We start from the raw sequence: 15,021 nt of genomic DNA on the forward strand, positions 1-15,021 counted from the left end.
TCCTTCAAGCACTAAAGAACAGAGAGATGGCATAAAGCCAGTGTAAGGAAACAGTGTCAGGAAAATGGAATTAGAGTCTCGCGTCACAGCCACTTGCCTGCCATGAAGGAGACTCCAAGAAAGCTCCTTTTCACCCACTGCCTCATCTGACAAAGGTGTGAGTTTACCTGTCTTGCTTAGCACACATGGTATTTTAAATAGGTATGAGAAAGTTTTTGAATACTGTCATATGCTAAAAGAAAAAACCCTATAAAATACAAGTGAAGTATAAGTAAAAATTAAAACAATAATTAAGCTTTGGAGAATATCACCAAGATATTTTTTTTTAAGTCTGTGTGATTAATTCTGGTAGCAACCAAAATTAAAAAGTAAGACAAGTAGTCAACGTGATTATAGGTTGTTTGATAAAGGTAGTGTACATGTCCTCAGCTATTTCTCAGTAAGAAACTGAACAAAAATTTTTCAGTTAATTATTATACAAAATTAAGAGTCCAAAACATAAAAATACCTCTTATTTTGATATATTAAATGTTTTATTTAAAACACAGTAAGAGGGACTTCTCTGGCAGGCCAGTGGTTAAGACTTCCACTACAGGGGGTGAGGGTTTGATACGGTCAGGAAACTAATATCCTGCATGCCATGCAGTGTGACCAAGAAATAAAAACACAATAAAATTTAAAAAACTGCAAGAGTTCTATTTCCAATAATATGATAGAAAAGGTTATTTGGACAATCATTCCAGCAAACTACAATTTAAAATGCTGAAGAAATTATTTTTTTAACCTCTTGAAAACATTAGGGATCTGACAACACCATACAGAATTATCAGGCCAAAATATTAATGAAAGGCAGAATCCAGAGAGGTCAGATGAGCCCCAAAGCCTGATTTTCCCTTAAGGCACTGGTCTACTGAAGTAAAACTGATTTGTGGTTTTGAATGCCTTGTGGGGCTGGTGGGAAAGAGTTAAATCTAGGGATGCCCAAAGTGGAGAATGTAGTAACGAGATAAAACTGGGATCCCAAAGGGCCACACATTCAGAATAAATGAAAACTAGAAATAAAGCCATGCCCCACTCCCACTGGTCTATAAGGAAAGCAGCCTTGGGACTTTACAGACACAGAGTGAAAGAGCAAAAGAACCCTGAGAAACTGTTATTCATAAGCTTGCTCTCAAGATTTACAGATAAGATTCCCATCACCTAGGTGGTTCAAAAACATCTCAAGCCAGGAACTGAATTTAAAGCAATTTATAGAAAGAAAAAAAGAAAAAAAAAACAATAAAAGATGTGCAAGACCTGTATGCAGAATTGCAAAACTTCATTGAAAGATACTTAAAACCGAAACAGAGAGATAACCCACATTCAAGAATACAGTGACTTAATACATTATAAGGCTATTGCCTATAGATTCATTGCAAGTCTAATCCAAAGCACAATAGAATTTTTCAAAAAAGTTAACAAAGTGATTTAAAAACTTATATGGAAAAACTAGACCAAAGAACAGCTAAGTCATTCCTAAAGGATAACAATTATGGGGGGAAAAGACTATTAAAGCTTCAGGAATTAAGACAGGACTGTACTGGAGGAAAAACAGGTAAATTGACCAATGGAAGAGAGTATGCATGTGTGTATCTTTGAGAGTAAATAAAAGAGTGCAAACGGAAAAAACAAAGATCAATGGAAGACAAAGGAAGAAACAAGTTCATAGATGAAACTGGAAAATAGGTTATCCAAATGGAAAAAAGAAAATTGGATCTAGATAAAAATACAATTCCTGATGAATTAAGAACTTTATAAAAAACAAAACTTTTAAACTTTATGAAGAAAACATAGGTAAATATTTTTGTGGCTCTGGGAGAGATAAGGACCTTTTAAAACAAGATTCTAAAATTAATAGCTATAAAAGTAAGTACTGTTAAGTTTATCTCTATTAAAATTAAGAAATTCTGTTAAGCAAAAGCCACTCAATAGGAAATAAAAATGGGAACCATGAATTGGGAAAATAAATTTGCAACATACGTAACCAACTAAGTTTTATTTTTTATTTTTTTTTCCAGATCATAATTTTATTTTTTTTATTTTTTTTTATTTTTAGTATACAGTATAGAAAAGAAAGAAGCTGTTTATAAATTTCATTTTTATGCAAATAACCTAATATAAAAATGGGAAAAACAATGAACAAGCATTTTCCAGAAGAGAAAACATATATTGCCAGTGAATATATAAAGAAATGCTCATCCTTATTAGTAATTAGGAAAATGTAAACCAATGTACAAAACTGAATCCATTTCGAAAAAATTTAAAAATCAGATAGTTACAACATTTAAGGAGAATATATTTTTAAAAAACAGCTACAATAATATACAGGTGATGGAACCGTTAAGCTGGTACAACTTCTTCAGAAAATGATTTAGACATTCCCATATTCCATGATTCTGCAATGCAACTCCTAGATACATAACATAAAGCAATTCTTGTGCAATTTGCACTAGGAGATGTACAACCATGCTCATAACAGTACTGATAATAGCAAAAAACTAGAAACGTTGATATGGTCATGGGTAAAAACATTGTTGTGCATTCAAACAATGGAATGGAGTAGCTGGGAAAGAAATCAACAGCTATGTTCAACAACAGGATGAAGATCACAAAACAATGTTGGGAGAAAAACTGAAAAATCTCAGAACAGCATGTGACTGATTTCATTTTAAATAAATTATGAATACAGGAATATTAAACTGGGTAGTGAAACTTTAAAGAGGAAATAATAATGATTATCATGAAAGTTAGGAGAGTGGTTGCACTGATAGGGAAAGAAAGTGATGCAATCAGAAATCGACATATGTGCGTTTCTGGGATGTTCACCCTTTGTTTTGTGCCAAGGTGGTGAGAAGATGTAACAGTTTTGCTTTATAACTGTTTTAAACTGTGAGTGTATTTATATGTTTAAGTATATATATATATTTTTTATTATTTTATAAATAGATAAATATTTTATGTTCTGTACAAAATATTGATAAATTTTAATGATATGAATACCTGGGCAGAAGTGGGTCTTTCTTGAGGATTTTCTTTCAAACATCTTTTAATTAACTTCTCAACCATAGGCCATGGGGCACAACCATATTCTTTAACTGGATCTAAAACATTAAAAAACCAATCACACTAAAACACTGAACAAATCAGAAAGATTATTTTATTTCTTCTCAATGTGTATGAGAGATCCAGACACTGCAAAGGAAACATTGATTTCTATAATCCCACATTTATTATGAACTGCTTATCACTCTTAAAGCCAATTTTGTTAATTATCTCCACTAGAAACATCAAAAAAGAGTCCTTGATTTTTACAGTATAAAAAGAGACACAAATACCAACTGAATAAAAATAGATTTTCTTTTCATACATTCATTTCAAATAGATTTTGAAAACACTTTTGCTCATATATTAGACTTTTTTGCACATACTTTTATTTTAATATTCAAAGTAGACAAGCATTCAGTCCTCATATCCCCACAGTCAGTTTGTGAACGTTTGTTTTTAAGTATGCCATTTTTCTGGTCGGGGTAGAATAGAGACCTGAAAACTTTCCCTGGATACCTAATTGATAAAATGAGGGAGATGACTCAGATTGTGCACGAAGTATTTAGTCAAATAATTATTGATTTCCTTCTGCTGGGAATCTTTAAAGGTCCTCAAAAGGAGATAGTTATCTTCCCTGTAGCTGGAACACAGTGTACAACTCAAAACTTTTTTTAAGTGAAAAGCAGAAGATATGAGAAACAACTAAGTATATTTAAAAGAATATTTCAGAATGCAAACTGAAGTAACAGTTAAGGAATGAAAAAAAAGTCCTAGAATTTCTTTAAAGCATGAGTGAAAGTGAAGTCACTCAGTAGTGTCCAACTCTTTGTGACCCCATGGACTCTAGCCCACAAGGCTCCTCCATCCAAGGAATTTTCTAGGCAAGAGTACTGGAGTGGGTTGCCATTTCCTTCTCCAGGGGATCTTCCCAACCTGGGGATCGAACTGTGTCTCACGCATTGAGGGCAGATGCTTTACCGTCTGAGCCACCAGGGAATCCCTTAAAGCATGAGGCAACCATTCAAAATAGATCTGATCTCATTAAACACTCATTTACTAATTCTTGTTAATATTTACTACTGAAAATTATTATAGTCAATAATTTGTTTTCATTCCTGCCTAGAAATTACTTCACTCAAGAAAATGAAAATACTCCAAGCTAATGGACACTTAGTAATTCTTTATGAGAAAAAAGTCACTAACCTGGACTTATGATAATATTTCCTTTCCTGAGTATTCTTCTAAATACAATACCTAATATATCAATATTTAGAATACTAAAAAGAAACCCTATATCTTCTATGTTTTATGCATCATAGAATTTAAGACTATTCATGCAGTAAACAAAAAAATTATCAGTTGTAAAATGAATTAGTATATAAATAAGATTAAATAACTTAGAAATGAAGCAGCTAAATTAAAATATAATAATCTTTATTGTAGATAAAACTTACCGGGTAATTTCCCTTGTATTGCCAATTCATCAAACTCATTTGGAAACTTCAAACCCTCTGCTATTCTACCTCCAGTTGTCAAAATGTCATAAAGTAGCAAACCAAATGAATAAACATCAGCTTGTTGGTTATAAATAACATTTCCTCTAGCAACTTCAGGTGCACGAAAACCTGAAAGAAAACAGACATATTAATAAATGTGCTGAAACCCAGGGCTTATACACCCAAAGAAGTATATATTTAGGCCTGTATGCTAATGAATAGAAGATGAGTCTAAACAGGCCATATCATCTCTAAATGGAGATATCTTAAGCCAGTTAAGAGCCATGTCCCAAGACATTTCACCCATGGTCAATTTTGAAGAATAATAAGGATAAACATGCAATAATAAATTATTTAGTAATGTTTCACAATTAAATAAAGCCTAAAAGGGGGAAAAACTATATCCTTCTTAATAATAACTATTCTCAGGGTAGTATTTCAAACAGACGAGGAGGCAGGAGGCAGATTTGCAGATTTTACTCCAAGTCACTTTAACCTGGCTAAAATGTTAATGGACTTATTATTTCAAGAACGTCTGACTCTACTCCTTTAACTCAGTTGAAAACTAAAAAGAAAACCACAACTAAAATGAATAAAAGCCCTCTATCTCAAGTGAAGGTTCATGCCTGAAATTCTTTTATAAGGAAATAAAACCTTTCATCTCATAATAAAGATAAATCATTTTAATCACTTGAGAAAAAAAGAGTAATTTCAACATTACCTATAACAATAAAAACATTAACAATCTAAAGAAATCCAACTATAAAGAAAATAAGTTAAATACTATACACTATGCTATAACTTAATTTTTAAGATGTTATAATGTAAATGAAAAAATGTATAATTCTGGATAGACAAAATTATCACCTGAATTAATTTTCTTAGCTGTGATAATGGTATGGCTATTATGCAAGCAAACATCCTTATACAATACTAAGAAAATACATGCAAATACATTTCGGGATGACACGGCATGACATCTTCAACTCAATTTAAAAGACTCATATTCAAACAGAACAGAAAGAGAACAACAAGGTGGCAAAAAGTTAATAATTAAATTATGTGAAGGGTATATAGGTATATATTATACTATTCTTTCAACTTTTTCATAGGCTGAAACATTTTCAAAATAAACAGTTAATGGGAATATGCAAAATTAAAATGACAAAGAAATACATGCAAATGTAATAACAATTATTTCCAAGTATAAAAACTATGAGTAGCTTTTATTTTCCTTTATAATTTTAAATTTTCCACAATGAACATATATGATTGCTATGGTAAATATATAGCCAGGAAAATATAATGAAGTATGAATTCATATCCTTCAAGGAGTAAACGACTGAACTGAGAAACTTTTTAACAGCACTTCTCAGTGAAAGACAAAGCTCGTCAACCCTTCAACAAGCTAGGAGTCAAAAGGATGGAGACAACAAGTTTGAGCATGATAACCTCTACTGAACTAACTGTAAACATTCTCTCATGAACATTTTGTTGCATTTTTTCCTCTTCTCTGTTTCTCTGTTACCATTTCCACACATTTGTATCTGTGTGTGTGTGTCTTCTTCCTTCTCTGTCACTCCCTTTCACTCTTTCTCATTCTCTCCTTGTCTTTGTGCATGTACATAAAATATTTGACATTATATTAAGATGAAGATAAAATATTTCAAACCTAAATATAATATGTATCCTTAAGATAAGGATACATGGGGATCTTTAGGCAAGAATACTGGAGTAGGTGGCCATTTCTTTCTCCAGTGGACCATGTTTTGTCAGAACTCTTTTCTATGACCTGTCCATTTTTGGTGGCCCTGCATGATATGGCTCATGGCTTCACTAAGTCATGCAAGCCACTTTGTCATGACAAGGCTGTGATCTGTGAAGGGGCGCTTAAGAATCCTTTGGACTACAAAGAGATCAAATCAGTGAATCTTAAAGGAATAAACCCTGAATATTCACTGGAAGGACTGTTGCTGAAGTTGAAGCTCCAACACTTTGGCCACCTGATGCAAAGAGTTGATTCACTGGAAAAGACCCTTATGCTGGGAGAGATTGAAGGGAATAGGAGAAGGGTGTGGCAGAGGATGAGATGGTAAGATAGCATAACCAACTCATTGGGCATGAATTAGAGCAAACTCCAGGAGACAGTGGAGGACATAGGAGCTTGGCATGCTACAATTCACAGGATCACAGTCAGACACGATTTAACAACTGAACAACAAGATAAGGACATTTTCTAACTTAGCTATAATATAATTCTCACACCTAAGTGAAAGAATTATACAAGTAGTTAAGATAGTTCTAAAATAGATCCCTAATAAACTGTACCTATAACATAATGTATATATATCACAACAGTTTCTAATTTGTATCACTATAGCATTTTACACACACCTTCCTGAATAGGCAGAAGAGAACTTTCCATTTTACAAAGAACATAATCATCATGAAAGTGTTAGATGTTTTCCTAAGGACACATAGAAAATAAATGGTAAATTTAAGAGTACTTAAAAACTGTGGTTGGATCTCACAGCAGGCTGGAGGCCAGCCCTACTCACCAGCATGCTTTAACACCAGCTGCAGTTCTACCACAACTGGAGGGTGTATACAGCCCACATAGAGGATACTCTTTGAGCACCTGCCTCTGGGGGCCATGTGGGACTGCACTTCTGATTCACAGAGTATATCTCCTTAATAAACCTACTCCTTCAAGAACAGGAGAGATCACAGACTTACTCAATACATACAAACAAACACAGAAAATGAGGCAAATGAGAAGACAGAGGAAGCTGTTTCAATTGAAACAACAAAACAAAACTTCAGAAAAATGAACACAGTGATAAGCCATTCACTTGATGAAGCATTCAAAGTAACGGTCATGAAGATGCTCAATGAACTTGAGAGAATAGTGAAGGAACACAGTGAGAAACTGAACAAGGAAAAAACATAAAAATTATAAAACAGAGTTTATAACTGAACTGAAAAATCACTAAAGGGGCTCAATAATAGATTAGATGAGGTGGAAGAATAAGTCAGTGATCATTCTAAGATGATGGAAGACAGAGCAATGGAACTCATCCAGATAAAGAAGTAAAATAAAAATACTGTTTTACATGGACATACATTAAAGTACGTTTGTGACATCATTACCCAGAATAGCATCTGCATTATAGAGTTTTCAGAGGGAGAGGAGAGAAAATGGCAGAAAAATTATTTCAAGGAATAGTGGTAACAGTCTGTAACAAATATAAACAAAGACATTTCTTTGCCAACAAGTCAAAGCTATGGTCTTTCCAGCAGTCATGTACAGATATGAGAGTTGGATCATAAACTAGGTGGAGTGCTGAAGAATGGATGCTTTTGAATTGTGGTGCTGGAGAAAACTCTACACATGGACATCACCAGACGGTTAATATCAAAATCAGATTAATTCTATTCTTTGCAGTCAAAGATGGAGAAGCTCAACAAGCTTCAGCAAAAACAAGACCTGGAGCTGACTGTGTCTCAGATCATCAGCTCCTTATTGCAAAATCCAGACTTAAATTGAAGAAATTAGGGAAAAACACAAGGCCATTCAGGTAGAATATAAATCAAATCCCTTATGATTATATAGGAGAGGTGATGAATAGATTCAAGGGACTAAATCTGATAAACCAGTGCCTGAAAAACTATGGATGGAGATTCAGACGATTGTACACGAGGTACTGACTAAAACCATAGCCTCAAAAGATAGATGAAAGAAGGCAGCGTGGTTGTCTGAGGAGGCCTTACATACAGCTGAGAAAAGAAGAGAAGTGAAAGGCAAAGGAGAAAGATAAACTCATCTTAATGCAGAGTGCCAGAAAATAGCAAGGAGAGATAGGAAAGACTTCTCAAGTAAACAATGCAAAGAAATAGAGGAAAACAACAGAATGGGAAAGATCAGAGATCTACTCAAGAAAATTAGACACCAAGGGAACACATTTCATGCAAAGATGGGCACAATAACAGACAGAAACAGCAAAGACCTAACAGAAGCAGGGGAGATTAACAGGTGGCAAGAACACATAGAACTGTTGGGAAAAAAAAAATCTTAATGACCCAGATAACCACAATGGTGTGGTCCCTCACCAGAGCCATACATCTTGGAGTGTGAAATCAAGTGGGTCTTAGGAAGCATTACTATGAACACAGCAAGTGGAGGTAATAGAATTCCAGCTGAGCTATTTCAAATCCTAAAAGATGATGCTTTGAAAGTGCTGCGCTCAATATGCCAGCAAATTTGGAAAACTCAGCAGTGGCCACAGGACTGGAGAAGGTCAGTTTTTATAAAAATCTCAAAGAATGGCAATGCGAAAGAATGTTCAAAGTACTGAAAGGTTGTGGCTGTGAGCCGTGTGCTACACTGGGATTCATAACCTCCGGAACAAAGGATTTCGAACCAGAGCCAGAGATGAGGCTTGACCACTCAGAGCTTTTTGTGTAGCAAAGTTTTATTGAAGCATAACAGAGATAGGGAAAGCATCTGACATAGACATCAGAAGGGGACAGAAAGACTGCCCCGTTGCTAGTTTTTAGCAAGACAATTTGCGTTTGTTAATAAGCTTCTAATCAGAGGAGAGAAACGCCTCAAGGCTGAGGGAGTTTCACCAGGCTCTTCTCCCACAATATGCACTTTTGAGATAGTGCATATAGTGACACAAGGTATGTCATCCCCAGGCATAAAACAATTAACATGAATACTGGTTTGCTGAGCCATTATGTGCACAAGGTTTGAGGAAAAAAAAAAAAAAAAGTCTGCCACCTGTAGTTTATTCTTCTTGCCACTTGGGGACCTCGGGCCTTCCTACCTGTTACCCTCTCACTACTGCACAATTGCGCTTATTTCATATGCTGCTGCTGCTGCTGCTGCTAAGTCGCTTCAGTCGTGTCCGACTCTGTGCGACCCCACAGACAGCAGCCCACTAGGCTCCTCTGTCCCTGGGATTCTCCAGGCAAGAATACTGGAGTGGGCTGCCATTTCCTTCTCCAATGCATGAAAGTGAAAAGTGAAAGTGAAGTTGCTCAGTCGTGCCTGACTCTTAGCGACCCCATGGACTGCAGCCTACCAGGCTCCTTCCTCCGTCCATGGGGTTTTCCAGGCAAGAGTACTGGAGTGGGTGGCCATTGCCTTCTCTGATTATAGCAAGCCCCAAATCCTTCAAGGTATGCTTCAACAATACAGGAACTGAGAATTTCCAGATGTACCAGCTGGATTTAGAAGAGGTAGAGGAGCCTTGTTGTTAATTTATTCAACATCTGCTGCATCATAGAAAAAGCAATGGGAATTAAAAAAAAATCTAATTCTGATTCACTGACTACACCAAAAACTTGGACTGTGTGGATCACAACAAACTGAAAAATTCTGAAAGAGATGGGAAAACCAGACCACCTTACCTGCCTGCTAAGAAACCTGTATGCAGCCCCAGAAGCAACAGTTAGAACTGAACATGGAACAACAGACTGGTTCAAAATTGGGAAAGGAGTATGGCAAGGCTATAAATTGTCACCATACTTATTTAAACTATATGCACAGAACATCATATGAAATGCTGAGCTTGATGAAGCACAAGCTGGAATCAAGATTGCCGGCAGAAATGTCAACAACCTCAGATATGCAGATGATAACACACTAATGGAAGAAAGCAAAGAGAAACTAAAGAGCCTCTTCATGAGTGTGAAAGAGGAGAGTGAAAAAGCTGGCTTGAAACTGAACATTCAAAAAACTAAAATTGTGGCATCTGGTCCCATCACTTCATGGCAAATGGAAGGGGAAAAAATGGAAACGGTGACAGATTTCACTTGGGCTCCAAAATCACTGCAGATGGTGACCACAGCCATGAAATTATTATACACTTGCTCCTTGGAAGGAAAGCTATGACAAACCTAGATAGTGTATTAAAAGCAGAGACATCAGTTTGCCAACAAAAGTTCATATAGGCAAAGATATGGTTTTTCCAGTAGTCATGTATGGATGTGAGAGTTGGACCATAAAGAAGGCTGAGCACCAAAGAATTGATGCTTTTGAAATGTGGTGCTGGAGAAGACTCTTGAGAGTCCCTTGGACTGCAAGGAGATCCAACCAGTCCATCCTAAAGGAGATAAGTCCTGAATATTCATTGGAAGGACTGATGCTGAAGCTGAAACTCCAATATTTTGGCTACCTGATGCGAAGAACCAACTCATTGGAAAAGACCTTGATGCTGGGAAAGATTGAAGGTGAGAAGAGAAGGGGACAACAGAGGATGAGATGGTTGGATGACATCACTGACTTGATGGACATGAGTTTGAGCAAGCTCCAGAAGATAGTGAAGGACCAGGAAGCCTGGCGAACTACAGCTCATGGGGTCACAAAGAGTCAAATATGATTTAGCGACTGAACAACAATGAAGACTCTTGAGAGTCCCTTGGATAACAAGGAGATAAAACCAGTCAATCCTAAAGGAAATCAACCCTGAATATTCATTGGAAGCACTGATGCTTAAGCTCCCATACTTTGGCCACCTGATGTGAAGAGCTGACTCACTGGGAAAGACCTTGTTGCTGGGAAAGACTGAAGACAAAAGAAGAGGGAAGCAGAAGCTGAGATGGTTGGATAGCATCACCGATCAATGTTCATGAACTTGGGCAAACTCCAGGAGACAGTAAGGGACACAGAGGCCTGCCATGCTGCAGTCCATGGGTTTGCAAATGGTCAGATACGACTTAGCAACTGAACAGCAACAACAAATGGTTGAAAATGTCCGTAATCTGAGGAAGATTTCCCTAATCCAGTCCCCAAACCTCTAAGATAAACAAAAAGAGACACACACCAAGACACATTATCATTAAAATGGTAAAAGTTAAGGATAAAAGTAGCGAGCAAAGCAACATATTACATACAAGTGAAATCCTATAAGACTATCAGCAGACTCTTTGACAGAAACTTTACATGCCAGAATAGAGTGACACAGCATGTTCACAAAGTGCTCAAAGGGGGAAAAAAAAAAAAAAAAAAAAAAACCTCTAACCAAGAATACTCTACCCAACAAAGTTATCATTGAGAACTGTAGGAAAGATTGGGAATTTCCCGGAGTTCACCACTTTTTCACTCTCCTCTTTCACTTTCATCAAGAGACTTTTGAGTTCCTTTCTGTTTCTGCCATAAGGGTGGTATTATCTAAATATCTGAAGTGATTGATATTTCTCTCAGCAATCTTGATTCCAGCTTGAGATTCATCCAGCCCAGCATTTCGCATGATGTACTCTGCATATAAGTTAAATGAGCAAGGTGACAGTATAGAGCCTTGATGTACTCCTTTCCCAATCTGGAACCAGTCCATTGTTACATGTTGTTTCTTGACCTGCAAACAGATTTTTCAGGACGCAGGAAAGGTGGTCTGGTATTTCCATCTCCTGAAGAATTTTCCAAAGTTTGTTGTGATCCACACAGTCAAAGACTTTAGCATAGTCAATGAAGCAGAAGTAGATGCTTTTCTGGAATTCTCTTGCTTCTTCTATGATCCAACGGCTATTGGCAATTTGATTTCTGGTTCCTCTGCCCTTTCTGAATCTGGCTTGAAATTCTGAAGCCTAGCTAGAAGAATTTTGTGCATTACTTTGCTAGTGTGTAAGATGAGTGCAATAGTGTGACAGTCTGAGCATTCTTTGGCATTGCCTTTATTTGGGATTGGAATGAAAACTGACATTTTCCAGTCCTGTGGGCACTGCTGAGTTTTCCAAATTTGCTGACATATTGAGTGCAGCAATTTCCAAGCATCATCTTTTAGGATTTGCAATAGCTCAGCTGGAATTCTATCACCTCCACTAGCTTTGTTCGTAGTGATGCTTCCTTTTTTTTTTCTTTTGTGATGTTTCCTAAGGCCCATTTGACTTCACACTCCAGGATGTCTGCCTCTAGGTGTGTGATCACACCATCGTGGTTATTTGGTTATTGAGATCTTTTCTGTATAGTTCTTCTGTGTAGTCTTGCTACCTCTTCTTAATCTCTTTTGCTTCTGTTAGGTCCATACCATTCCTGTCCTTTACTGCAACCATCTTTGCATGAAATGTTCCCTTGGTAGCTCTAATTTTCCTGAAGAGATCTCTAGTCATTCCCATTCTATTGTTTCCATATCATGGCTACTTTAAATAATGCTGCAATGATCATTAAACCATGTAAGTCTTTTTGAATTAGTGTTTCTATTTTCTTCAGGTAAATGCCCAGAAGTAAAATTGAAGGATCATACAAAATTTCCATCTTCAATTTTTTTAGTAACCCCCACCCATATAGTTTTTGGAGGTGAAACTAAATCATCCAATTATTTATTATTCATTCAAAAGATTTATTGTGTATCTGTTATATCAAGGTACTATTAAAAATACACAAGGTATTTATTGTGTACCTGTTACATCAAGGTACTATTAAAAAACTTAAAACCTTTGGCATTTTCCCACTTGACTGTTAGAAACATTAGGATTTAGAATTGTAAGTTTTTAGAGTAGGGAGAGACTTGAGGGGTCACTTTGTTTAAATTTTAATCCATGGCACATAGCTTTTTACATTAGTTTTTTTTTTTTTTATCCCTTTAGATAGCAATCCACAGATCTTATGGCTGCACAAAAGGTTACAGTTTTTCTCAAAATTAGTCAGAGACAATAAGAAAGATAATTGTGAGGATACAGAAAGGAATATTTACTTCAATAAGGAAATGGTTTCAACCTTCTTATCTTCTCCCTTTCAAAATATAAGTATCTTCACTGACATAATCCCCAGTAGGAGAATGTAGCCTATTTATATAGCCAGGAATTACTTCAATTATTAAAAAAAAAAAAGCACTCTTAAGTGTTTCTTGAAATTCAACCAATGAATTTCTAATGATTTTATTTCAACCAATGAACTTCTAATGATCTTATTTCTTGACCATGCTAACAGTTTCTTCTAAAGTTATCTATGGGAAACAGATGCCTTTAGGAAAAATCTCCCTCAAATAATAAACACTAAATGATGATAGGACTTTAATCCTTCAGATGGACTGGTCTAGATCAAACATATTGTCATAGATAGCAATAAAATGCCATTTAATCAAAAAGGTATATGGAATAACGTGAAATATACTATCCACAACTATATCTTTAAATACAAAATGCATAAAGCATTACTATAATTTGCTTCTCTGAAAATGATAAAGCTATTTGAAAATCATTAATTTCAAGAACTCTGAGTAAATAACACTTTAAATCAGACTGTCCTATAAATTACATACTTAAAACATTGATCACCTAAGCAGAATGACACAGCACTGAAACTGAATGGAGGACTTAGACCCAAACATGCAGGAAAGACGTGACAAAGGTGACACTCAGAGTAGTGGAGAAAAAGACATAGTTGATTAAATGATAATAGCATAGGTTGTTTGATAAAGAAAAAAGGAGTAGCTACATTATTCAAAACAGCTAATAAACTCTTGATGAACCAGAAGTTTTAACATAAAATGCAAATCTACATTTATGTGGCTGATTCATGTCAACGTATGGCACAAACCACCACAATATTGTAAAGTAATTAGCCTACAATTAAAATAAATAAATTTTTTAAGTACTAAAAAATATTCCAATTAAATGGATAAATACTGGAATTTAAAACGCCTCCCTAATCACTCTATCAGAGATGGGTGGTGTAAGCCAACAGGTTGAGAACTGGGGAATACATTGTCTTTGGAGAATTTTAAATAAGCAGCTACCTGCACAGGATAGTTACTACTGACACTGCCTTTGATATATCACTGACTAAACATGTCGGATGGAGAAGGCAATGGCACCCCACTCCAGTATTCTTGCCTGGCAAATTCCATGGATGGAGGAGCCTGGTAGGCTACAGTCCATGGGGTTGCTAAGAGTTGGACATGACTGAGTAAATTCCCTTTCACTTTTCACTTTCATGCACTGGAGAAGGAAATAGCAACCCACTCCAGTGTTCTTGCCTGGAGAATCCCAAGGAAGGGGCAGCCTGGTGGGCTGCCGCCTATGGGGTCTCACAGAGTCGGACATGACTGAAGCTGCTTAGCAGCAGCAGCAGCAAACATGTCAAAAAAATTAAAGATTATTTTGTCTAAAAGAATCAAACTCAGAAATAGCATAATACCATAAACAAGTAAAAGACAAACCCTAAACTGAAAAAAATCTGCAATACATGAGAGACAAAGAATCAACATTAACTGAAATCGGCTTCACAAGTAAGAAAAGTAGATAAACGAGTAAAGACAGAAAAATATACAAAACATGAAAGGAAAAATACATGTCCTATATATAAATAGACATTTGAAAATTAAAAACATTACAGAGTCTCTTGCTGCTGCTGCTAAGTCTGTTCAGTCATGTCTGACTCTGTGTGACCCCATAGACGGCAGCCCACTAGGCTCCTCTGTCCCCAGGATTCTCCAGG

At 36.0% G+C, this 15,021-nt stretch overlaps 1 protein-coding gene across 2 annotated transcripts in view; it reads right to left on the reverse strand.

Annotated features, from left to right (window-relative positions):
• Positions 1-15,021, reverse strand: part of LRRK2 (leucine rich repeat kinase 2) — a 213,323-nt gene that overhangs the window by 25,177 nt on the left and 173,125 nt on the right. For both annotated transcript variants that reach the window (XM_018047920.1, XM_018047919.1), the window contains 2 exons: positions 4,539-4,709; positions 3,040-3,140 (listed from right to left, as the gene is read on the reverse strand). In XM_018047920.1, the coding sequence (XP_017903409.1) occupies positions 3,040-3,140; positions 4,539-4,709 (272 nt within the window). The remainder of the gene's footprint in view (positions 1-3,039; positions 3,141-4,538; positions 4,710-15,021) is intronic.

This window comes from Capra hircus, chromosome 5, assembly GCF_001704415.2.
Source record: "Capra hircus breed San Clemente chromosome 5, ASM170441v1, whole genome shotgun sequence".
NCBI lineage: Eukaryota > Metazoa > Chordata > Mammalia > Artiodactyla > Bovidae > Capra > Capra hircus.